The following is a 25342-nucleotide window of genomic DNA, read 5'->3' on the forward strand; positions in this document are numbered from 1 at the left end:
TTGTTCCACAAACACCTTTCTGCCCATGCCTGCTACTGAATTTATCACCAAGCTAAGACAACAAATACAGCCAGAGAAATCAATCAGCTACTTCAAATAAAAAACAATACCTCACAATAAACTGAACAAGACTTTACCTCAGGCCTCCGAGTGTGACGGGTTAGAAATTTGATACACAGGTTGGTATCCTTATCATTGCAAAGAACTACCCTATCAACTACTTCACCTCCGTGACATTTATTAAATGTTTGTGGAGTGGACCGGTATGCACTGAATATAAGGAAAACATTTAGAAAAAACATAAAGAAAAATCCATCTAACACAAACCTATCTGCAGTTAAATTAAACTGTTAATAAAACTAACTTATCGGGCAATTTAGCTGTAGATCCTGTTGTGGTTGCACGAGTTTCAATAGGTGATTGCTTGTTGATATACATGTCATTTGGCCTAATAATTTCACCAGGAGCAGCAATCCCATCATCGTCAAGTATCTAGAAGAAGCAAGAAAACAAGGAAAAATAATTTGCTTACCTACGAACTGATTTAGAAATTAGACAATGTATTTAAATCACACTGATAAATCAGGGTTTACATGAAAATTAGGAAACTAATAAATAGAGAACTTTACAAGCAAATCAATAAACTAGTAAATAAAAGAAAGAAGGATGCAAGGAAATAAGAAATCTCTGCAATCTTAAAGGTATGTATCCCAGCTAGAATTAGTTTCCAACTTCTGAAAACTTCTTAACAAAGAAAAGTATTATTTCCTAATCTAAAAAACATTCACACAAATTTGTAAGCGCTTATGGAGAAGCCAGATAAAGGTGCCTAAGAAAAAGTTAAAGCACATAAGCTGATTTCAATTCCTATGAGAAGCTATTAGTTAGAAGACCAGTTGTTGGAAAAAAGTCTTAATTACGACAAAACTCTAGCCGCCTTTAATTGAGGCTATTTAGTGCTGCCTTCATTTCAAAATCACACGATTTCAGCGACCCCTACAATCCAGATCCTATGTAAATTCGCATTTGAAGCAAGATCCTGCAAGATCGCAGGTGTAACCGCATCAAGATCGTGAAATCGCACGAGTTCAGGCGAGATCATATTTTCCAGCTCAGATTTTGACTTTGGTCATGCGCAACCTGGTTGCATTTAAAGGGAAAATACCCTATTTTCTAAATATATTCTTCATCACGACTCACAACCATCCTCTCTACCTCTCACGATGATGATGGAGGAGATAATGGAAATGATGGAGGAGGCGATGAGATTAATGAAGATGAGTGTTGATATTAGGGGTGATGATATGACTAGTTGACGAGTTTGTGATTTCTACTAGGCTTTAAGTATTTTCTTTTCTGGACTAAGTGATTTATACTAGTTTGCGATATTATGGCCAATCGATTTAGTCACATAAGTTGGGGAACTCGACATTATATTACACACACAATTAGAAACTATATGAAATTACTATGTAGACTAAATGCACATTACCTGCATACGCCCCGTGGTGTCTGCAGCTCTATTGGGCCTTATTATTCGATCCTCAGTGCCATTCGAATACTTTTGTCTAATGGCGACATACCTATACATTCAAGAACATGAAGCTTAACATTGCTACCTTAAAAACATGGTCAATGAAATATGCAGCAACCAGAGACATAAAATTGCCAAATAAAATAGTGTACCTTTTCATAACTATGCAACGACCAAAACCCCGATCAAGAGATGATTTGTTCATGACAATTGCATCCTCTATATCATAACCACTGTAGCTCATTACAGCTACTGTGGCATTCTGTCCTGCTCCAAGCTTATCATACCCAACCTAATAAGAGTATAGATTAAATACAGCCCTTGACTCATCAAGAAATTAAACAATGAAAACATTACTAACCAGCTCAATTGATTTTGTTGTCAGCAAAGGCCTTTGAGGGTAAACCAGTAGATAAAGTAAGGTGTCCATCCGTCGGAGCTGAAAAATCCAATTTAAACTTCATTAAGCATTGAGTATGAAAGTTTCTCGACCTGGACAGCCATGCTCTACAAAAATGCTGAGTGCAGCAGCATAGTTACCCAACACACGAAATGCAAACAGAAGAAAAACTATTACAAGTTATCAGGTTCTCCTGTAAAACACTTGTCTAATAAATTCCTTTCTAAACCTGCACCTAACAATGCAGAAGCTTTTAGGTTAATTACCTGTTTGATACAGACAACAGTACAACCCCTCAAAAATCACACGGATGACATACAATGCAAACTTCACCCCCTCTAATTTCACAATAACCAAAATAAAATTCAATGAAACCTATACCTCATCAAACCTTCAAGCACAGATAAGTTCTTATGTGGGGACATAATATATATAAAGGATAACAAACATTAATGGGCAAGAAATTAAATAGCTAAGATATCATGCAATAAAGTTGCACAATAACATAAAAGTATTCACTTCAAAAATAAAGCAACTCGATTGTAGTTCTACTAGTATATAGTTATGAAAATAGTCCATATTTAATAAGGAGTTAATACAATCACTCTTCAATAAAATGAGATAAGAGGAAAATCATATAATTTATGCCAATATTTGATTCAGGTATATTTCAAAAATAATATTCCCATACATGAATTTAAATGTTTGTATATAATTGCAAGCACACACTAAAGAATAGAGCTATTAAAAAATTGACTCGTAAAAAATAAATCTAAATTTAATAAATTGTTTTTAAAAAAATAGGAAAATAGATTCATCAAATCTGAAGATCATCCAATAGTTGTGTATAAACTACATAAACAACGAACTGTTTACTTGCCTGGTTATATGCTATATTTCCCATAGCTTGCTTTCCCATTGCACACTATAGTAAGCAAAATAAAAGTAATTTCAGGTGGGAAAATGAACACCTTTATTCATGCAAGTGCAATATCACAGTTAAACAGGACCTTAAAAAAAAAAATCACAGTTAAACAGATGTGGGGTAAGAGGGCAACCTGATAAGTGTTTCTAGGAGATTGATTATGATGAGGGTATGGAATTAGCCCCGCACAAACTCCTAAGATAGTGAAAGGCTCAATCTCAATATGAGTAGTTTTTGGTGTCGCATCTCCTTCATATAGAGCAATCTATAAAGAAAATAGGCAATTGAGATTACTGGTGAGGCAACTGAGATTACTGGTTGTCACGAATATTATTTCAAAAACAAAATAAACAAGAAATATTTGGAAAAAAACGCACCAGGGCATTGTTTTCCTCATTGACGTCAAGATACTCAATCAAGCCATTACGTAAAAAGTGATTAAATGTGGTCACTCCATCCTGAAAGTGCATTTGAGTTAATATTCTCTTAAGCAGCTTCCATTCTCTACTTTCAAGAGAAAAAGCATATGATGCGATTACCTTTAATTCTTTCATATGATGAGCTTTGACTCTTGATATTCCCTTGTCAGCAATGACAAGAGGGCGGCAAACTCTACCACCATCAGAAGCTAAGTAAACACAACACTGAAAACATGTTTTTGTTCATTAATACCAGTTTCAACTCACAGCCTTCTATGATTAAAAAATTAAAAGAACAAAAATATTTTATCAGAAGTCATAAAAAGATTTAGAAACAGATAGCTCCTGACAAAGGAAAGTGATTGTTGTTAGAATCGTATATGTAATTACTAGGAGAAGAATGTTTGTAAATTGTAATTATGAGTTTTAGTGTATTTCCTTGTTTCTTGATTTAGCATTTAATAGGATTAAAAATGAACCTAGAGCAAATTAGTATGTTTTTGGCATTTCCTCTGAATGAATACAAAAATTAAATATATTAAATAAAAGAACAACACTTACAAACACAAACGCTAACCATATTTTTTTAAACGAAACACAAAAAGAAACATTAACCTAATTAAGGGAATTCAATGACCAAAAATAATGATTGAACTAGAAAACAGGAAAAAGTATAAAAGTATTAAACAGTAAGAAAGAATGGGAAAAAATCAACTGCAACAGAACTACTCACCTGCTTTTCATTGAGATAGACACTCACAAACTCGCCAATTACACCAGCTCTCCGCAAGTTTCTCATTGCAGTAGCAAAACGCTTGAACAATTTTTATTAAGGTTTACAATAAATGAGATATAATTCATATTAGAATGAGTTATAAATAAGTCTGATAAAAGACAGACCAATACCTGTGGTCTCCTGTGCTTGCCAAGTATCAAACCATTAAAAATGACAAGATAGGAATTTGGTGTATGAAGCTCTTCTCCTGAGAGATGTTCAATGTCTTCAACGCCCAAAATATAGCACTGTAATAAAAATAATATAACGTAATAAAATGAAAGACGCCTAAATTGGATAAATAATGTAAATGAAACATGTTTTATCATACATCTATTTTGAACAATGCACATTACATTGAAGCATATTAGAGATAAAAGTTAGAATGGGATTATAAATTCCCACGTGTGTAAATGTTGTGGTATAACAGCTTCAGTTCTAACTAACTTAGCTTCTAGAAGGTTCTGTTAGGATTAGTTAGTTCAGTTCAGTTAGGAACGGCTAGATTCTGTGATAGGAAACAGAATTTTATTAACTTGAATTGACGAGCTTTGAAGCTCTTACAATGCTGGAAATATGAAAATGAAGAAAAAGAAATACACCAGAGTTCTAAGAACTCCTAAACCAGAGCAGAATTGCTCCTAACCAGAGAAAGAACTCCCCTAATTGTTTCTTAGAATATTTTCTGAATGTCTCCCCTCTTCGTATTCCCTCATTCTTATAACATAAAATAAATGACATTATTAATTAGCTTTTATTCCTTTCATTCATCCTTCTTGAAACTGAATGTCTTTCTCACTTCCCCCTCTTTAATGGAATATCAGTAGAATAAGAGACATTGTTACTAGCATTTATTCCTCCCATCCATCATTCAACAAACTGAATGTGTGTGAAGTGTGTGACTTGGTTGAGTGGGCCCCACTATTTAGGCCCTCATTTCTCTTAATTTGCATTGTTCTATCATTCTGTTATATTGATCTCTAACTTTAAATGGAGATCACCTTCTTGTAATCAACAATTTTTCAAGTAATGAATATTCAGTTACAGATTCTCTCTCAACTATTCTCTCAACTTTCTTTCACTTTCTCCCAATATGAATCTTAACATGGTATCTTAGAGCTTTTTTTTCTCAAATCCATTTCTTGGTTCCTCAGGAACCTTCCCTGCTTCACATGTCAAATTTTCTCACCTAATCTCTGTAAAACTTGATGATAAAAACTTCAAACAATGGAAACAGCAAATTGATGGTGTTATTTGTGATCACAAGCTTCATAAATTCATCACAGAACCTGTGGCTCCACTGCGTTTCCTCCATCCTTCTTGAAACTGAATGTCTTTCTCACTTCCCCCTCTTTAATGGAATATCAGTAGAATAAGAGACATTGTTACTAGCATTTATTCCTCCCATCCATCATTCAACAAACTGAATGTGTGTGAAGTGTGTGACTTGGTTGAGTGGGCCCCACTATTTAGGCCCTCATTTCTCTTAATTTGCATTGTTCTATCATTCTGTTATATTGATCTCTAACTTTAAATGGAGATCACCTTCTTGTAATCAACAATTTTTCAAGTAATGAATATTCAGTTACAGATTCTCTCTCAACTATTCTCTCAACTTTCTTTCACTTTCTCCCAATATGAATCTTAACATGGTATCTTAGAGCTTTTTTTTCTCAAATCCATTTCTTGGTTCCTCAGGAACCTTCCCTGCTTCACATGTCAAATTTTCTCACCTAATCTCTGTAAAACTTGATGATAAAAACTTCAAACAATGGAAACAGCAAATTGATGGTGTTATTTGTGATCACAAGCTTCATAAATTCATCACAGAACCTGTGGCTCCACTGCGTTTCCTCACTGAAACAGATCGCACTGCAAATCGTGTCAATCTTCTTTATTTTGAATGGGAGCAGCAAGCTCTTATTTGCACATGGATTCTCTCAACAATATTTGTTTCGCCTCTAACAAAGCTTGTTGACTGATCACTATTCTTGGCAAATTTGGGAAGAGATTCATCGTCACTATCATATCTTACCACCAAAGCATGTCAACTTCGCTTTGAGTTGCAAAGTCTCACCAAAGGTGACTGCAAGATTGACGAGGTCATTCTTCGTGTCAGCACTATCAATGAGTCTTTGATCTCAATTGGAGATACAGTTCCGCATTGCAACCTCATCGAAATCATTCTCAAAGCTTTACATGAGGATTACGACTCCGTTGTCGCAGCCGTCACAAGTAAAGAAGAGCCATATTAGTCATCTCACCGTGTCACACCTGACGCCTCAAGAATCTATTACTTGTTCCATCTATCACCAAATTTGCTTGGAGTTTTCTTGGAGTTTCACTCCACCTTTTGTGCTGTGAAACTACGGGCTTCTTCTGAAGTCTTGCTAAAAGGGACTGTTGGAGCAGATGGACTCTACAAGTTTGAAGATTGTCATTACTTAGCTTCCAATTTACATTTGAATAAAGCTGAAACTAATATGGCTTATTGTAACAATGCTTCTCTGTTCAAACCTTTATCTCTTGCATTTGTTAATGTCAATTATATGTATAATAAGATAAATTTAAATTTTGTTGCTACTCCTATTTCACATTCTGCTTATCAACTATGGCATACACGTTTGGAGCACCCTCATCATATATCTTTAAAAGCAGCACTGAGACTGTCACAATCCTGTGCCAGCAAAAGTCCCTACTGACTTTTGCTCAACCTGCTGCCTTGGGAAGGGACATCGTCTTCCAGCCCCTCACTCCACCACTATTTACAACAATCCATTTCAATTAGCCGTGTGTGATCTATGGGGCCCTACACCAGTTAAGTCCTCTGGTGGCTATATGTATTTTCTCACCTGTGTAGATGCTTACTCTAGGTTTGTTTGGTTTATCCTTTAAAGTTGGAGTCTGATACTCTAGCACAATTTACACAATTCAAAGCCATGGTAGAACTTCAATTCAGTTGTAAAATCAAGGTTGTGCAAAGTGATGGAGGTGGTGAGTTTCTTCCTTTCACTAGATTCGTTACTGATCTAGGTATTCTGCACAAGTTTACTTGTCCACACACCCATCATCAGAACGGACTTGTTGAACGAAAACACAGGCACATAGTAAACGTTGGTCTAATGCTGTTGCCACAAGCAGATATACCCCGTAAATTATGGGACCATGCCGTTATTACTGCTGCATTCTTTATTAATCGTATACCAATCACCTATTCTCAACAATATCTCCCCTTATTTTCTTCTTTTCCAGAAACAACCCAACTACAAAGATTTAAAAGTATTTGGATGTGCATGCTTTCCATCCTTAAGACCATATATCTCCAACAAACTTGCATTCAGATCACACGAATGTGTATTCATAGGTTACTCAACAGCCTAGAAGGGGTACAAATGCCTCAATACTGATGGTGGAATCTATATATCCAAGGATGTGTTATTCAATAACGGTAGGTTTCCCTACTCTGAAATGTTTCCCACAAATTCTTCATAAAAAGTGACACCCAAACCAAAAACATTTTTACCTTCACAAACTAGCCAATACCTCCCTCCTCAACCTACCATAACTCAACCCATCCCATCTAATCCCGCACATTCACATTCATCACACCTCTCATCATCCACCAACTCTCTACATGCCACCACTTCACCTGATTCCTCCTCACCTGCACCCTCTCTAGCCCTGCAGTCACCTCGGCCTCTATTAATTCCTTCTGACCCAAACTCTGCATCCAGACCTGAAGCACGTGAGTCCAAACTGGACGCATCTGTCTCCAGACCTGAGGCATCTGCACCCAATCCTGTTCCCATCGGGATACATCCTAGGAACATTCACCCAATGGGGACTAGAGCTAAGGATGGCATTATACTACCCCGTTTGCAACCCATTTTGCTCCTAACTCGCAGCATGAAAGATGAATATGTTGCTCTTATTAGTAATTGTTAAATATTATATTAGAATGTAAATAATTATTGTAAATTAGGGTTGTTTAATACTCTTTGTCTATATAAAGAAATTTTGCTGTGTAGTTGAAACACACGAGTTATTCAATATGTCTCTCACTACGATTTATATTCAACATGGTATCTAGAGCCAACTGAGAGACAACCCTAATCGTCACGCTCACCGTGTTCTCAACTCCGGTTTCCCCCTCTTTGCCTTTGATATGCTGATTCCTCAATTTTTGTCCAGCCGTTCACGCTCACCGTCGCTGTCGTCACCGTTTCTGATGATTTTTTTCAACGAACGACCACTCCAGCAGCGCCGTACACCATAGATCACTCAAACCCTTCAGCTACGTCATCAGCAACCCCCTCACGCGCGTGAGATCCACGCGCCGCCAATAGCCACCGCGCGTGACGGCGCGTCTGGCAGCCGTTCACGGTGCCGCTTCTTCCACCGCACTCACCTCGGCCTCCTGCTTCCATATTTGCCCTCAGTTTTCAGTTTCGAGTTACGGATATACGAGTTCCAGTTTAAACAGCTCATGTTTTCCCAATTTCGACGCGTTTTCTGACACTCTTTGCTGACCATGGCGTCTCAGTCTAAAACAAAGAGCATCTACACCAACTACATCACTTCTCCTCTCTCTGTTGAAAAATTGAATGGATCAAATTATGATAGTTGGGTTGCCGACATCAAACTATGGCTACGTGGTCAATGTTACGAGGACCATCTCACCCAAAACCCTGAAAAGGTGAATGTGACTGAAACATCCAAATGGAGTCAGATTGATGCTCAGTTGTGTAGTGTCATTAAGTCTACACTTCATCCAGATGTTAAATCGATTTTTCGTCTGCATCTCACTTGTGAATCGGTTTGGAGTCAAGTAAAGGCACTCTATACTAACGACACACAACGTCTCTATGGAGTTTGTCACCGCTTGTTGAATATCATTACTACGAAGACACTTGATGGCTCTATTTCTGCATATCTTGGCATCGTTCATAGCGCACTTCATTACTTTAATAAGTTTCTCCCTCTTGCTGCAAGTAATCCAGTTGAACAGAAGAAGGAGTTGAATCAACGCAGCACCTTCTTCATGCTTCTTGCACTCTATGGCCTACCCCAGGAGTACTCTGCAACTCGTGATCAAATTTTGGAGTCTGTTACTGTTCCGGATATGTCTACTACCTCAGCGATCCTCCTTCGAGTACCAGCAAAACATCCAGTTGAGCATTCTATTACTTCAGTTCCGAGAGACACTGTTGCCCTTGCATCTCAGGGACATAATCAACATCGTTCTCGTGGAGGACCATCCAACTCTAAGCCTCGTCTCAAATGTGAGCATTGTCATCGGCTTGGACACACTATTGATCGTTGTTGGAAGTTGCATGGTAAGCCTTCGCCTTCAATAAATGCAACTCAGCTTGATCCTTCTGCCACTATTCAGACTACACCATCTCCACAAGGCTCCCAGGCAAATTATGAAGATATTCTCCGATGGGTTCAGAGTCATCCGAACTCTAGTTCTCCTACTTCGGTTGCACACACTGGTAACTCATTTGTTTACTTCTCTCACTCATCTTCCCTCGGCCCTTGGGTTCTTGATTCTGGTGCGTCTGATCATGTTATTAGTAATAAAGGCCTCTTTTCTTCACTCTCTGCATCTGGTTTTTTACCTACTATAACTTCTGCCAATGGTACTCAAACCTGGTCTCAAGGAGTTGGCACTGTCCACATTCTCCCTTCCATCTCAATTGCATCTGTTCTTTATGTACCTGGATGCCCCTTTAATTTACTTTCAGTTAGTCGATTAACTGAGTCTCATAATTGTATTATTACTTTTACTAATGATAATGTTACCTTGCAGGACCGGAATTCGGGACGGACGATTGGCATCGGATGTGAGTCACAAGGCCTCTACTACCTTTTTTCATCTTCCAAGACGTGCTCTGCCACAGAGTCCCCTCATCCTATCCATGCTCAGCTAGGACAACCAAGTCTTACCAAACTACAAAAACTGGTGCCTAGTTTGTCTAAGTTGTCTACTTTGCATTGTGAGTCGTGTCAGTTAGAGAAACACACTCGTAGTAATTTTCCTGATCAAATCAATAAAAGAGTATCCTCTCCCTTTGCTATAGTTCACTCTGATGTTTGGGGTCCCTCTCGTACTGTGTCTACTTTAGAGTCTAAGTATTTTGTTACATTTATTGATGATTATTCTCGTTGTACGTGGTTATTTTTAATGAAAAATAGAACTGAACAGTTTTCCATCTTTGAGCAATTTAATCAAGAAATTAAAACTCAATTTGGAGTTTCCATTCGTACCTTAAGAAGTGATAATGCTCGGGAAAATTTGTCCCATCAATTTCAAACTTTTATGGCTTCCAACGGTATTCTACACCAAACATCATGTCCTCATACACCTCAGCGAAACGGGGTAGCCGAACGCAAAAATCGGCATCTCATTGAAACCACACGAACCTTACTTCTCCATGGCAATGTCCCATTCCGTTTTTGGGGGGATGCAGTCTTAACGGCGTGCTACCTTATCAATCGTATGCCATCTTCTGTCCTTGATGGCAATATCCCCCATTTGGTCCTCTTTCCCCATACCCCTCTTCACCCACTACCACCCCGTGTCTTTGGGTCCACGTGTTTTGTCCACAATTTATCTCCTGATTTGGACAAATTGTCAGCTCAGTCACTCAAGTGTGTCTTTCTCGATTATCATCGGTCCCAAAAGGGCTATCGTTGTTATTCTCCCACACTACACCGCTACGTTACATCAGCCGATGTTACCTTTTTCGAGTCTGTATAATATTTTAAACCTACCCATATAACTATTGAGCCCTATCAGGACATTAATGCCGAACCTTCTCAAGTATTTATCCCTTTCCCACCCACTCATATTCCTATCGAACTTGTCGAGTCTGCCCCCCAACCTCCACGAACACTACAAACATATTAGCGTCGTCGTTTATCCTCTGTTGTGCCTGTTCCTGTTCCCATTACATACTATCCTCCGACGCCACCTCCAGATCCGGCCCTGCCACTTGAGCATGACCTTTCCATTGCTCTTCGCAAGGATATTCGCACCACCCGTAATTCATCTCCTTTATATTACATTTGCTTGTCCTCCTTGTCTTCTGTTTCTATTCCTAAAACTACAGGTGAAGCATTATCCCACCTTGAGTGGAGGCAAGCAATGCTTGATGAGATGTGTGCTCTACAAAGTAGTGGTACTTGGGAATTGGTTCCTTTACCTCATGGGAAGTCGTTAGTCGGGTGTCGTTGGCTTTATACAATGAAGGTTGATCCTGATGGTAAGATTGATTGATTTAAGGCTCGTTTGGTAGCCAAGGGATATACTCAGATTTTTGGGTTGGATTACAATGACACATTCTCACCTGTTGCCAAAATGGCATCTGTCAGATTGTTTTTCTCCATTGCAGCAATTCGACATTGGCCTCTCCATCAGCTTGACATTAAAAATGCCTTTTTGCATGGTGATCTTGAAGAGGAAGTTTATATGGAGCAACCACCAGGATTTGTTGCTCAGAGGGAGTCTTCCAACATGGTTTGTCGGCTACACAGGTCCCTTTAGGGTCTTAAATAGTCTCCTAGAGCTTGGTTTGGCAGATTTAGCTCGGTAGTACAAGAGTTTGGTATGATCTGTAGTGAAGTCGATCACTCTATATTTTATCATCACTCAGCCCAAGGGTGCATCTATCTTATTGTTTACGTGGATGACATTGTTATAACTGGTAGTGATCAGTAAGGAATACTCCAGTTAAAACATCTCTCAAATAAATTTCAGACTAAAGACCTTGGTAAACTCTGTTATTTTTGGGGTATTGAAGTAGCCCAATCCAAGGATAGCCTTGTAATTTCACAAAGAAAATATGCTATGAATATTCTTGAAGAAACAGGCCTATTAAATGCCAAGTCAGTTGATACTCATATGGATCCAAATGTTAAACTCTTACCCAATCAGAGGGAGCCTCTATCAGATTCAGGAAGATATAGGAGATTGGTTAGAAAATTAAACTATCTCACAGTCACTCGTCCTGACATTTCCTTTGTTGTCAGTGTGGTAAGTCAGTTCTTAAATTCTCCTTGCCAAGAACATATGGATGTTGTAATTCGGATTCTTAAATACATCAAAAGTGCACCTGGAAAAGATCTCATTTATGAAGATAGAGGACATACTCAGGCTACTCAGATGCCGATTGGGCAGGCTCACCCATAGTTAGACGATCAACTTCTGGGTAGTGTGTACTTGTCGGAGGAAATTTAATATCTTGGAAGAGTAAGAAACAAAATGTTGTTGCAAGATCCAGCGCTGAGGCAGAATACGGGGCCATGGCACTAGTAACATGTAAATTCATCTGGTTGAAACAGTTACCGAAAAGAACTTCAATTTAAAGAGGTCAGCACAATGACACTAATATGTGATAATCAAGCTGCATTGCACATTACCTCGAACCCTGTTTTTCATGAGAGGATCAAGCATATTGAGATTGACCGTCATCTTGTTAGAGAAAAGATCGAATCGGGTGACATCATCACTAGCTTCATCAATTCCAATGATCAGTTAGCAGATGTGTTTACAAAGTCATTGCGAGGTCCTAGAATTAGTTATATATGTAACAAGCTAGGTGCATTTGATTTATATGCTCCTGTTTGAGGGAGAGTGTTAAATATTATATTAGAATGTAAATAATTAGATTAGATGAGCTGTAAGTATTTCGGCCCTTTAGTATTACTGTAAATTAGGGTTGTTTAATACTCTTTGTCTATATAAAGAAATTTCGTTGTGTAGTTGAAACACACAGGTTATTCAATATGTCTCTCAATACTCTTTATATTCAACAGTAATGAAACTTGGACCTTGGTTGCTCCTCCATCTGACCATAAGCCTCTGGAGTGCAAGTGGGTGTTTAGAGCTAAGGAGAATCTTGATGGATCAATCAATAAGTACAAGACACACCTTGATGCAAACGGATTTCATCAAAAGGTTGGTTGTGATTTCAATGAAACATCCTCCCCTGTTGTTAAACATGTGATTGTATGTACAGTTCTCACTGTCGCAGTTTCAAACAAGTCGCATATACAGCAAATAGATGTGCGCAACGCATTTTTGAACGGTGTTTTGGAAGAAGAGATTTATATGGTGCAACCTCCAGGCTTTGAGGCTCAAAACAAGACAATGGTTTGCAAGCTTGACAAGGCACTATATGGCTTAAAACAGGCTCCAAGGGCCTGGTTTGACAGGCTCGAGGTTATTTAGCATGGTTTCACTGCTAGTAAGTGTGATCCTAGTATTTTCATCCTACGCTTCATTTCCTTTACATCGATGGCTCTTGTTAATGGATGATATCATCCTTACTGGTAGCTCTCGATCTCATATTCAGACAGTTACTACTAAACTGAATTCTGAGTTTGCCCTTAAACAATTGGGGAATCTAGATTATTTTCTTGGAATTGAGGTCAAACACTTGTCTAATGGCTCTCTATTACTCTCACAATCCAAATATATAAGGGATGCCAACACCAATGAAAATGCCCAAGGGATGCCAACACCAATGGGGTCAAGCATCAAACTCTCCAAGGTTAGGTCTTATGTTGTTCCTGATCCAATACAGTTTCGTTACATTGTGGGCCACTGCATTGTGCAACCCTCACTAGCCCAGAGATCTCTTTCTCAGTTAATAAAATCTACCAGTTTCTCTCTCAACCTCTTGGAGAGCACAGGAAGGCAGTGAAAAGAATTACGTTATTTGAGAAGCACTCTTCACCATGGGCTCCTTATTCAAGCAGAACCTATACACCAGCCTACTCTTTAATTGGCTTTTTGATGAAGATTGGGCATCAGACCCAAATGATTGTAGGTCCACATCTGGAGCCTGTGCTTATATTGGTCCCAATCTTATATCTTGGTGGCCCAAGAAGCAGCCCTTGGTGGCACATTGAACTGCAAAAGCATAATACAGAAGCGTAGCTCACCTTGCAGCTGAAATTCTATAGATACAGTCTCTCCTCACTGAACTTCACTACAAATTTAAAACTTCTCAAATCCTGTTTGAATGGTGTTTTGGAAGAAGAGGTTTAAATGGAACTTGATATCTTCTTTGTTCAAGAAAAGGTGCTAAACTAGAGTCGCACTATATCTCATATTCCAGCTCAAGACGGATGGGCAGATGCTTTAACAAAACCTCTCTATGCTACAAAGTTTAAAGCTCTTCGTGACAAGCTCAGGGTGTTTGACAAACACACCTTAATCACGCCACCCTCCAATTCTAAGGGGGAATATTAGAGATAAAAGTTAGAATGGTATTATAAATCCCCACGTGTGTAAATGTTGTGGTATAACAGCTTCAGTTCTAACTAACTTGGCTTCTAGAAGTTTTTGTTAGAATTAGTTAGTTCAAGTCGGTTAGGAACTGTTAGATTATTTTACATTGATCTCTAACTATAAATGGAGATCACCTTCTTATAATCAACAATTTTTCAAGTATTGAATATTCAATTACAGATTCTCTATCAACTTTTCTCTCAGCTTTCTTTCACTTTCTCCCAATATCAAAAGCACAATAACTAGTCTGATAATTTTTTTAAAGAGTTTTATAACAAAGGAAGAGAAAACAAAACTTTTTTTTTTGCGCAACTTAATAGTCATCCAATTAAACAATGTCTCTTCCTTGTAGATTATTCATTATATAATAATGGCATGTATCAAACATTGCCATAATACCCTAACTTGTCCTTTAGGTGTTCAATTAATATATATGATTAAACAAGCAAGTCATTACAAGTTGTAGTAGTTAATCACATATATTGATAACAATCATCCAGTGACATCAAAAGCACATACCAGAGAAATCAGGGGGGCCTCATCATCATCAGTAGTGACATGAGTCATCAAAGCCAGGTTTTTTACTAGTCCACAAGCTTCACCTTCAGGTGTATCACAGGGACAAAGCATTCCCCACTATATGAAAAAATAATTGAGAAAAGAAGGTATAAGTTCATAAATAAATACATTTTTTTAAGTTTAGAATAAAAGGACTACGCAACATTAGAATAAAACAGAAACAATAAAGCCTTTTGTGTCAGCTTCAAGGATCATGCAAGGACATCCTGTTCTATCCACACAAAAAACAATGCACATAAGAATGGTATATCAAGAAGGTTCCCAGCTGGAGTGCAGGTTACCTGGCTAGGCTGCAAAGCTCGAGGACCGCTAACTTTCTTGGACTTCTCAAACTGTGGCTTGACTCTTGTCATTTGGCCTAAGGCACTTATAAATGATAACCTTTGAAGCACCTGTAAAAAAAAACAGTTGAGCAAATATTGGGAGATAGAATGGAAATAATAGAAAGGGAACAATATTCAACCTGTGTCATTCCACTCCTGTGCATCTTGAACCTTTTAATGTCGAAATTACCAGTCGAGAGATACCTTTCCAAACCAGGAGATATATAATCTCGATTAAGAAGCTATGAACACACCCAAAGAAACTATGTAAATTGAAATCCAGAGATACTAAGATCAGGTTGGATTAACACAAAAGCACCAACAAATAAACACATACGAGGATGAAACCAGTGACGTGTGCCTTTAATGTGTACAAAACATACAACCCACATTTAAAAGACTTTACAGTGTTGAAACTGAGAATAACATGAATAAATAAATTTCCAACAAAACACCAATCTATCAAGATCAGAAATTTGCAAGTAAATCACATTCCATTTAAATGTTTTAGTGAACTTCATATGTGCTGAGGCATGCATTACTGTTTTGTCTCCAACAACAATATATTTTCACTTGATGCATACTGTAATAGGTAGACAGTAAAAGATATGAAACAGAATTTACTAACTTGTGGTTTTTTTATGAGGAACAACTAGAACAAGATGCAGGAGGAAAATCCCATAAATAAATAAAAGAATCACCTTGGACAGACAAGTCCAAAAAATGACATGGAAAAAGAATTGAATAAAAGGAACTAACTCTTAAAGAGTGACCAACCAGAGAATTCTGGACAACATCAGCAAGATTGGATTGATTTACAAATGCTTTGATTTCATTCATATGATGTTTGATTAAAAATACTAAAGAAAGCTTACAGTAGTGAAGTCAAACTTCTTAGCCCTGTCCGGCTTTTCCAAATATTTGTCTGTCAAAGTCTGTAGTTCAGTTGTCATCGTCTTAAAAAGATCCTAAAAGAGAAAGAAGAGTAACTTACGCAATGAAAATTGTGCAAAATACCTGCAGAAGTTGGATGTGTAATAAATTAAAAACGATAGTACCTCAAAAAGAAGAGATATTAATTGGCCAGATAACTCCAAACGCTTGTTCCCCACATAATCCTGTGAGTTGAAAGAAACAGTTAGCTGATAGTAACTATTGCCAACTAATTTGGATGAAGAATAAAGTGGGGTTGCCTCAGTTGTTAATTTATGTTATTACAAAACAGAAAATCCGTTTTGCTGCATTCTTTAAATTTCTAGGACTGGTTTGAACATGATAAGAACTTTACCTTCAATGTGAAAATCGAAAGCTAATAGTGAATCATACTGAGGAAACACCTACAGAACAATGGAACTGCCAAACTGTTGTATTTTAATCTATATATATATTTTACTACAAAAAAAAAAAAAAAAAAAACCCTGGAGGAAAAAGATACTCCCGGTCTCATTCACAATAACCTAGGGTTTCTCGAACAAAATATTAAACCCAGGGCAATCCTAGAGACTTGAAAAAATATACCATCTCACCATCAATCACCAATTTTCTCATTTGTTGTGTGGTTAGTTAATTTATACAAGTTCTACTGATAGTCATCCGGATGTTAAAACCTAAATAATGATGTGTATCAAATAAACAACAAGCCAACGAACTCAATACGAATAAAAATGTCAAATTCAGGTCATTGGCTTTAGAAAAGAAAATAAGGCTGATTCTCCCTTGGATAGCTGTTATACATAAAGATGTTATGTTCTTATAAAGGAAACTAGAATCATATAAGACAAGGAACCAACTCACCTAAATGTGAAGTTGTTAAGAGGAGGCACATGAATGCTACATTTCTAACAAACTTGGTACATTATATATAAGCACCGATTTGAGAATAGTGTGGAAATAATTTCATTAAGTATATAGTGTACTGTAGTACTTCACACCATGGTTATCAAATCGTGAATCGGAATACCTATTTTCCAAATTGTGAATCGAAAGATACATTGACTGAAAAATGTCATTTTTAAGTAAAAACAAGTGACATACCAAAATTATAAACTGAAATGTTACACTATTTATTACTAGTAAATAACTATTATAATATATATTATAATAAAAATTGTTAGACCACTTACAAAGAATGTTTATAAGAGAGGCAAGAATTAATGGGCAGTTTTTGACATGGCAGAATGAATGGCCAATTTGTGACAGTTATTGTGTAATGAGTAGTTATTAAGTTATTTATCTATTGTGTGTGAATAAATAGGGAATTGCAGCCTGTTGTTGAGTATCCAAAAAATTAGATACGTGGTTATTGGGTGGGAGAGACCAAACTCTAGAATTCTTGGAGTAGGAATTATGTATCTTTGTAAAATAACCGGTGCAAGTGTGTGAATTGTAAATTTGCCCCTGTGAGATCTGTTAATCCAAGGAAATATCTAAACAATACAGTATACAGTATTCTTTTCCTATAATCTTTCTATTGATACCAATTTCTATCAATAGGTAAAAACACTAGGTTTCATTGAAGGAAGGAAATGTGGTGTATCTTCAGAGGAGGCATCGTTAGAAGTATACTAAATTTTCATCATGTATCTATTCAATTATAGCTCGTGTCTTCTTTGTAATCTGTCTTGTTTCCTTACAACCATAGTGAAGCTTTCTCTCGCTCACTTTGAAGCAAAACATGATTGGTGGGATGATTGCTCTTGAGCACAGCGGAACATTGGACTTAGTTTTCCTCCCTTAGCAGATAAGGTCATAAGATATCCATATGTTTATTTGTGAATGCCGGGCAAATCTGACTTTTCCTTTTCTTATATTCTAAATTCTGAAACACAAAAATCTCCTCGTTTTTTCCTCTTCTATCTGATTTGATAGAACTGGTACTTTGGAGATGACTTAGGCTATGCCTTATACATCAAGAAACTGTAACAACCTAGGATTGTCATTTTGATAGGGCTAAACACCGTATCAGTTACACACTACATAAATATATCAGTTACACAGTACATGAATGCTTTTGACTCCTAATTTTAATCCTACACCTCTTTTGAACCATTCTTAAGTTTCAATCAATAGTGATACTGATAGGCTATATCCAAAAAATTATGGCTATTGAGTAAATTGAGTAAAGTAACACTGACAAGATCCTTCCGTTACACAAATTCGACCATTCCTATTTTCATTCACTTAGTCCCTTCTTCCAGTAATATAAGCTCACATGTTAAAAAGAAGACACTACCTTGTCATCCATTGCATCCTTATTTAGAATTGCATCCAATATGCGTCTCATCATAACAGCAACATATATACATTTGGGGCGAAAATTATCTTCGTGCACCTAACGACAACAGAAGAAGAAGCTAATCAGACCAAACCTAACACAGCTAAGGAATTACATGTATTACAGTAGAATGAAATCAAAGTTGGATGAAACTTTCACAAAAAAGAAACACACTCAATTCAAAATATGCTTATGATTCAAAAAAAACTTACTGGTACATTTGCAAGAAAAACATCTCTTAGGATAGAAAATGCTCTTCCTTCCTACATAAAAGATTAAAAAAACAAAGTCAGAAAATTGTTAGGGAAAAAACAAAAAAACAAAACATTATTTTATACATAGAATGAGAATGCATAAATAAACAATCTTATGACATGGGGAGAGGGGGAGAGAGAGAGAGAGAGAAAGAGAGAGAGATTTGAAACCTTTTCAGGTTGCATGGTTGAAAACATGGAACGTTTTGCCTGATATGCACACATGCCATTAGCAATAAATTAGAAACAAAAATTAATATTATATGTATGTAAAATTAGAAAAACTGAGAGGGATATAATTAATATCAGAAACTGCCAATAGAGTATAACTAATCAGTACATTACACAACTGAGTATGCACAAAACTTATTCTGCAGACTAAGTAGAAGTTTTTAAGTAATTTTTTATCCGACAAATGGAGCAAAAAGCAACTTTATCCCATAAGTAAGAGGTAGGACATTCTTATGATAACCTCGGAACTTTGCTCCAACCGTGGGCACCAAAGCACAACAAAAGAAGCACTCTTCTTTCCCTCTAAAATGTGAGGAGAAAATATCCAAGAGGATAAACAATGCACTAAATTACTAACTTCATAAAACAAGGAATGAACAACACTTTGGACATTTACAGGGGAAATTCTTCTTTTCTCCAAAACTTTTTCTACTACACTTACATAAAAAACAATTGAACATAACAAAGAGGATCCTGTTAAACAGTCTCACAAAAGTCGCACGAAGGAGAAAATGGGTTGCATGAAAGGTCGATAACTGAGGGAAAGAGGGTTGCACAAAGGAGAAAGGGAATTGGGGTTTTCTAACCCAGAAAAATAGATCTTTTGCAACCAAGTCGCAGACTCGGACAGCAAATCCAGTTTCTTTGCGTCTTGTTTAGGATCATAAAACTTGCACAAGTCCATAAACTTATGTGCTTGCACGGCAATTCAACCATTCAAACAAAATTAAAAGTTCAAAAGATCACTCAACCCTTTCAAGATCACAAATTGCCAAATACAATGATTTGGATCTCAATTTTGACTACCATATGTCTATATAATGTAAATCCCTGCTTTACAATTTCGATCAAGCAATTACATTCAGAAAAATTGTTGCAAGTTGGTATTGGTTAGGATGGATCATTAAGACAGAATAAGGACACAGCTAGCCGCTAAGCTAATTAGACTAGTTAGTTAAAAGGCATTAGGGATTTAAGTTGATACATAGGTGGAGATCAGAATTGAAAGACGCATTGTAATTGAACATCTTGTGTGAGAGTAGAAATTGGGGAGAATTCCTTTGTGAATGGGAATAAGAAAGAACAACACACCTTTGAATCAAGGTACGCCAGTGCTTGGGCTTGTGTAGATACACCACTTTTATTACATTCCTGTTTACCGGACAAAACATATTCAATAGATCATAGATAGCATAAATAATAATACAATATGCTTTGTTAAGCTAAGAAAGAGCATACAAGTATATAATGTATTACATTTATACAAGTTACTAGCTTCTACCATTCCCCTTACAATTTAGTGTGTGCAAAAGCATTTTAAATTTGACAAAGGAGGCATCTGGAAGAGCTTATCAACAATTTATTTTGACTTGTCTCAGAACATAAGTATTTATATTGGTGTTTGGATATACGTAGGAAAATAATTTGATGTGTCCATCCAATAAAAAAAATAAAAACTTATGACATGGCCATAAGTTATTTTAGTTTATTTTGATAATTGTCATAGCTTATGAGTAAGCGTTTTGTTTAAGCTCCCCAAAATAGTTGAGTGAGTAAGACCTTAATTAAGTAGTTTATCCTAACACATCCATAGTCAAATATACATGTCAATCACCTCAATGGATGGCAAAAGTAGCAACCCATAACGAGGATCTCTTCCAATCATTTGTACAACTTCATGATCGCTTTCCATCCCCATAGCTTTCATTACAATCATAAGAGGAACCTTATGGATATAACAAGAAGAAATAAATATTATCAAAACCTAATTATAATGTGATCGAAAAGCTAAAGGTGGATAAGCCACAATGAAAATGGCCAAGTGAAAACCTTCGTTTGAAATTGATTCAATTCTAACCACATCTTCTCCCTTTCCATTAAAATGGTAGTTTTTGTTTTAACTTTCTCTGTGCTGCTTGTAACAGATGCAGTAATGCTGAAAGCCAAAATATGAACCAAAATATACTTTAAAACAATACAAAATAGAATTACTGGTAATCTAATAAAGAGGGGTAAATGCAAAACTACATAAAAAGCTAACAATAAATTACTTAATATTGTTTTAGATAGAGAAAAGTAAACCTGTTAGAGAAAAAAAGAGGAGAAATACCACTCGAAGAAGAATAACACATAACCACCAACAAAATAACCAAAAGTAATGAATGTATCTCATTAAAACTAAAATTTAAAACATCGGTTCATATCAACCAAGAAGGATTTAATTTTTTAAAACTACAACAAAATTGAAATTTAAAGGGGCTGCCAAATAGTACACACAGATCTATGCACATGAAACAACTTGCCAGAAGCTACTGCGTGGCAAGCCGATTGTTTCAGAACACATAACCCAAATGTGCTCTTCTTAGCAAGATTGTAAACCTAAATTACTCCTTTAGGAGTGAAGTGGTCTTTTGGTTCAACCTCAATAAAAATTCTAAATAAATTTTAAAATTCGAATAAATCCTAATTAAAGATACAATCAGAATAACATTTAAATTTCCTTAAACTGCATTTCTTAGTAAACCTAAAACCTTTGAAAATAAGGAACATGTCAATATCCTAAATTCACAAAAAAATATCATCACAATTATAATTTATAAATCAAAATAGCACACTTAATCTTAAATTCTTAATCCATTCCGCATCACTTATCTTAAAGTTCACAGAGATAGAAGACGAGTACGAGCACAGGGGAGTGATCAGCAATCACACTATAACCAAAACGAGAGAAAAGACGGGAATAAATAAAAATAAAAAGAAGCAAAAATCTGCCAAAACGAGATCATGAGAAAATAAGAAGAGGAACCAATTTAGTTGACAATGAATGGCACGGGAGAAAAATCAATTATTTTACTGGATAAGTACTGAAAAGAAAAGAAATGCAGAAGAGGGATTTCAAGCTTCCCAATTCACAGATGAAAGGCTAGAAAAGGAAAGAAAAAAACTGGCAGCTGTTGTTTTTCTCCTTGTAGGTCATTGTTTCGTTTTGTTATTTGTTCTGGAGGATTCTCTTCGTTGTTTTCAGTTCTGTTATATTGAATATAAGATATGAAACAATTTATCCATGAAAATATATTTCATTATTTTGTCACTGGCAACTAGGTTCAGAGCCAACCAAAGTAAATAGGAAGATACCACAAAAATGAACCTACTGATTATTCTGAAAACACTACAATAGCTGAGGTGAGAGAAAAATAAAATCATCAAGAGCACTCGTACTTGTTTACCAAGTATCATAAAATGGGAAGGCGAGGACCAAAATCGTACATGTACACATGCCAGTATGTAAATTCATAACGAAAAGATGAAGAATAAGCCCTCGTCATACCAGAAAAATGACTTACTTTTTTTTCTTGTCGGTGTCTATAATTATTCTATTCTTCGAAAGTTGTTCTTGTATTAAAATCACCTGAAACAGATTTGTGGGATTTTTTGTAAATAAAATATATCAAAAACTATTTATAGAAAGATAAAAGGATCCATACTTAGATGAGATAAGAAAAATATATATATATATATATACTATCAAGGATTTTTTAGTAAAACACCTGATCTCACGCAAGTTCGACAAGTCAATGAAAGATGCATATCAATTTATTCTTATAATGATATTCATCAATAATTTATGACACTATTTATTTATTCATTCAACAAATCACTCTCAGAATAAATTTTTTGCCCAAGTCAGTAGCTCTTGAACAGATGAAATAATAGGCAGCATCTCTAAAATCGAGAAGTATTTTGGAATCAGAATATCACCTTCTCGGTCCCTTTAATTACAAAATATCCTCCAGGATCAAGCGGACACTCACCTAATCAAAGAAAAACTAAAGGTAAAATTTTATAAAAGAATGAGAAATGCAAAAGATTAATAAAACAATCAAATGTATCATACGAACCAAGTTTTGCAAGCTCAGCTTCATCTCTATTATACAAAACACAACAACAACTCCGCAACATTATAGGCATTCTTCCAATAACAACTTTATTCTGGAAAAAAACAATGTTGTAGTTAATAAAACATATCTTTGTCAAATTCAAATAATAATAATAATAGTGTTCAATTACCTTTGGAATTTTTATAACGTTATCAGGACTTCCCTGAGTGTACTCAACACTAACTAGTATCGGAGCCGCGTACCTTTTTATAAGACAAAATGAAGCATAATTCATAACAGATTAAGCACAACAAAACTAATAACTTTTCATGTATGTTTAGACCTAAAAAAAAATCTATAATTGCAACCAATAAAAGGCCTCACAAGTATAAAAAGATACAACAATTGACTACTTAATTAAAATATTTTGCATTTCAAAAACTAAGAAAGGTGAAATTTAAATAAAAATTATAATAGAATATAACTATTAACATTAAAAAGGCCTGTATATTCTTTTTATCAAGGTAGTATTTTAGAATTCGCTTTAGGCCTTCCTAAGTATTGGGTCAGCCGAGAATTTGGTCTGACTTCAACTTCTGATAGTTAGTATAAGTAAACTAAAAGAAATTGAAACATCACAAAACTTAACAAGCAAATTAAGAGAATGCTTTTAAGCATTATTATAATTATATTAATAGCTCAGCAGTATCCAATTAAAAACATTAGATCATGCTTCTAAGGGAAATGATTCCTACGTTTGGTCAGATAATCGGCATGTCTGTGGACTAACATACTCAGAAGAACCATCGAAAATTCTTTCCGGTTTACCAATTCTGACATCCAAAAACCTGCAGAATAGGTCATTTTGTACATTAGCACATCAGTAAAACAACTTAAAGTGGTTTGAGCCAGCCTCTCAAGAATAAAGAACAACTAAAAAAGTCAGCTTCAGATTAACTATCATGATTTATCAAAATTAACAGATTACAAAAGTAAGTGGAGAGATTCGTGAGCTAAACACTTGGCTCCATTTCTCCATTCCCAAACCCCTTGTAGAACACTTCACACGGCGTTAATTTTAAGATATATATAACCACATTCCCATGAATGACATTCTTGGGAATACTATGTCTAAGAATGTTACTCTCAGATAATTCAGAAACATGTTTTATTAAAATTTAACATTGATTGTAGTCAATGAACGTTTGTCCAGTTGGGAAAAAGTTGTCTCATATCCCATGAGGACTTGAGTTCAACTTCTGCTGTTGGCGTGAAGATCTTTTTGGTGGGTCATCTGTAAGTATCTTTGTTAATGTTTTGTGAGCCTTAAGGTCTACCCTAACCTTCCGAAACCCAACACATCTAAACTTTTACTATTTATCAAAAAAAAAAATTGATAGTAATATTTTTCAAAAGATGAGAGATATTTTGGTATAACGTCATATATCATCCATTCCTACCACCCCTCCTCTTGAGAAAACAAATGGCTAAAAGCATGGGAATATAATTTACTTGGAAATCAATAAGAGCATAGGGGACATGTTCCGTCAGTGTAAACTAAGACAACACTGTCATTTCATTACATTACATAATTACATAACAAAAAAGTACCATACTGTAGGGCACATAATCCATACCTTAGATATATATGCGGATACCTAGACGATTGGACAAGGTTATTAGCACGAACAATTTTCTTGATATCAGTGTTAACAAAATAGTTAAAGGAATCCAAATGTTGCTTCACCAATCCTCGATACTGGAAAAACCGAATTCAGTAACAATAATCAGTTACTGAAAACTAATTCAACGGAATATAATTATCATTATCGCTGAAAACGTCGATCACATAATGAAGAATAGTAGAGAACGAGTTAGTTAGTTGGTTAGTTAGTTAGTTAGTTAGAGTTAGTTAGTTGGTTGATTACCTTGAGGAATTCGGGAAGAAGCTGGAACTTGTCAACGGCGGGTTTCTGAGGATCAATTAGGGGTTCGTTATCCATTAGTAGAATGCAAAAAAAGAATGGCCTTGTAGAATTGAGTTGAAATTGAGTTGAGTGCGAACTACTTTAAAAGTTATACGAGGGCAAAGAATGGCGGCAGCGACTGGGTTTTCTTGTTTTTGATTTGAGGGAGGTGATGGTGACTAAAGTAACTGTTAAAAAATGAAGTGGGTTGGGCTTGGGATTATGAGTCCGTTTGTTTATTTAGAAAAAATCTATAAAAAAATTCAAACGAGAGAAGCGGTTTTTAATAGTTATTTAAAAAAAATCATTTATTTTTATAAAAAAATATTTGATTTTCTTATGTAAATATTACATAAACAAATGCAAAATAATTTCTATTTTGTTTTTAAAATCTTTGAATTATTACGTATCAAAGTATCGTTTTGTACATTATTCATCCGTATAATGATGTCCTTATATTTTAGTTTCAAAATTAATCTATTG

The 25342-nt window shown here is 35.8% G+C and overlaps 1 protein-coding gene across 1 annotated transcript in view; it reads right to left on the reverse strand.

The window, feature by feature from the left end:
- The window catches only part of LOC101496156 (DNA-directed RNA polymerase III subunit 2), a 39097-nt gene extending 14041 nt beyond the window's left edge, over window positions 1–25056 (reverse strand). The window contains exons 1-30 of the mRNA XM_073363417.1: window positions 24821–25056; window positions 24530–24651; window positions 23648–23740; window positions 23083–23155; window positions 22914–23004; window positions 22774–22826; window positions 22359–22423; window positions 20845–20950; window positions 20630–20740; window positions 20107–20166; window positions 18955–18993; window positions 18742–18792; window positions 18488–18586; window positions 16314–16373; window positions 16131–16223; window positions 15396–15497; window positions 15214–15324; window positions 14873–14989; window positions 4185–4301; window positions 4012–4092; window positions 3399–3503; window positions 3237–3317; window positions 2993–3124; window positions 2815–2859; window positions 1896–1973; window positions 1687–1826; window positions 1493–1583; window positions 365–492; window positions 138–270; window positions 3–52 (exon numbers count right to left, since the gene is read on the reverse strand). Of these exons, the coding sequence (XP_073219518.1) occupies window positions 3–52; window positions 138–270; window positions 365–492; window positions 1493–1583; window positions 1687–1826; window positions 1896–1973; window positions 2815–2859; window positions 2993–3124; window positions 3237–3317; window positions 3399–3503; window positions 4012–4092; window positions 4185–4301; window positions 14873–14989; window positions 15214–15324; window positions 15396–15497; window positions 16131–16223; window positions 16314–16373; window positions 18488–18586; window positions 18742–18792; window positions 18955–18993; window positions 20107–20166; window positions 20630–20740; window positions 20845–20950; window positions 22359–22423; window positions 22774–22826; window positions 22914–23004; window positions 23083–23155; window positions 23648–23740; window positions 24530–24651; window positions 24821–24895 (2702 nt within the window). The 5' untranslated portion in view covers window positions 24896–25056. The remainder of the gene's footprint in view (window positions 1–2; window positions 53–137; window positions 271–364; window positions 493–1492; window positions 1584–1686; window positions 1827–1895; window positions 1974–2814; window positions 2860–2992; window positions 3125–3236; window positions 3318–3398; window positions 3504–4011; window positions 4093–4184; window positions 4302–14872; window positions 14990–15213; window positions 15325–15395; window positions 15498–16130; window positions 16224–16313; window positions 16374–18487; window positions 18587–18741; window positions 18793–18954; window positions 18994–20106; window positions 20167–20629; window positions 20741–20844; window positions 20951–22358; window positions 22424–22773; window positions 22827–22913; window positions 23005–23082; window positions 23156–23647; window positions 23741–24529; window positions 24652–24820) is intronic.
- Between the last annotated feature and the right edge of the window lie 286 nt (window positions 25057–25342).

This window comes from Cicer arietinum, chromosome 7 (genome assembly GCF_000331145.2).
Source record: "Cicer arietinum cultivar CDC Frontier isolate Library 1 chromosome 7, Cicar.CDCFrontier_v2.0, whole genome shotgun sequence".
NCBI classification, from domain to species: Eukaryota; Viridiplantae; Streptophyta; class Magnoliopsida; order Fabales; family Fabaceae; genus Cicer; species Cicer arietinum.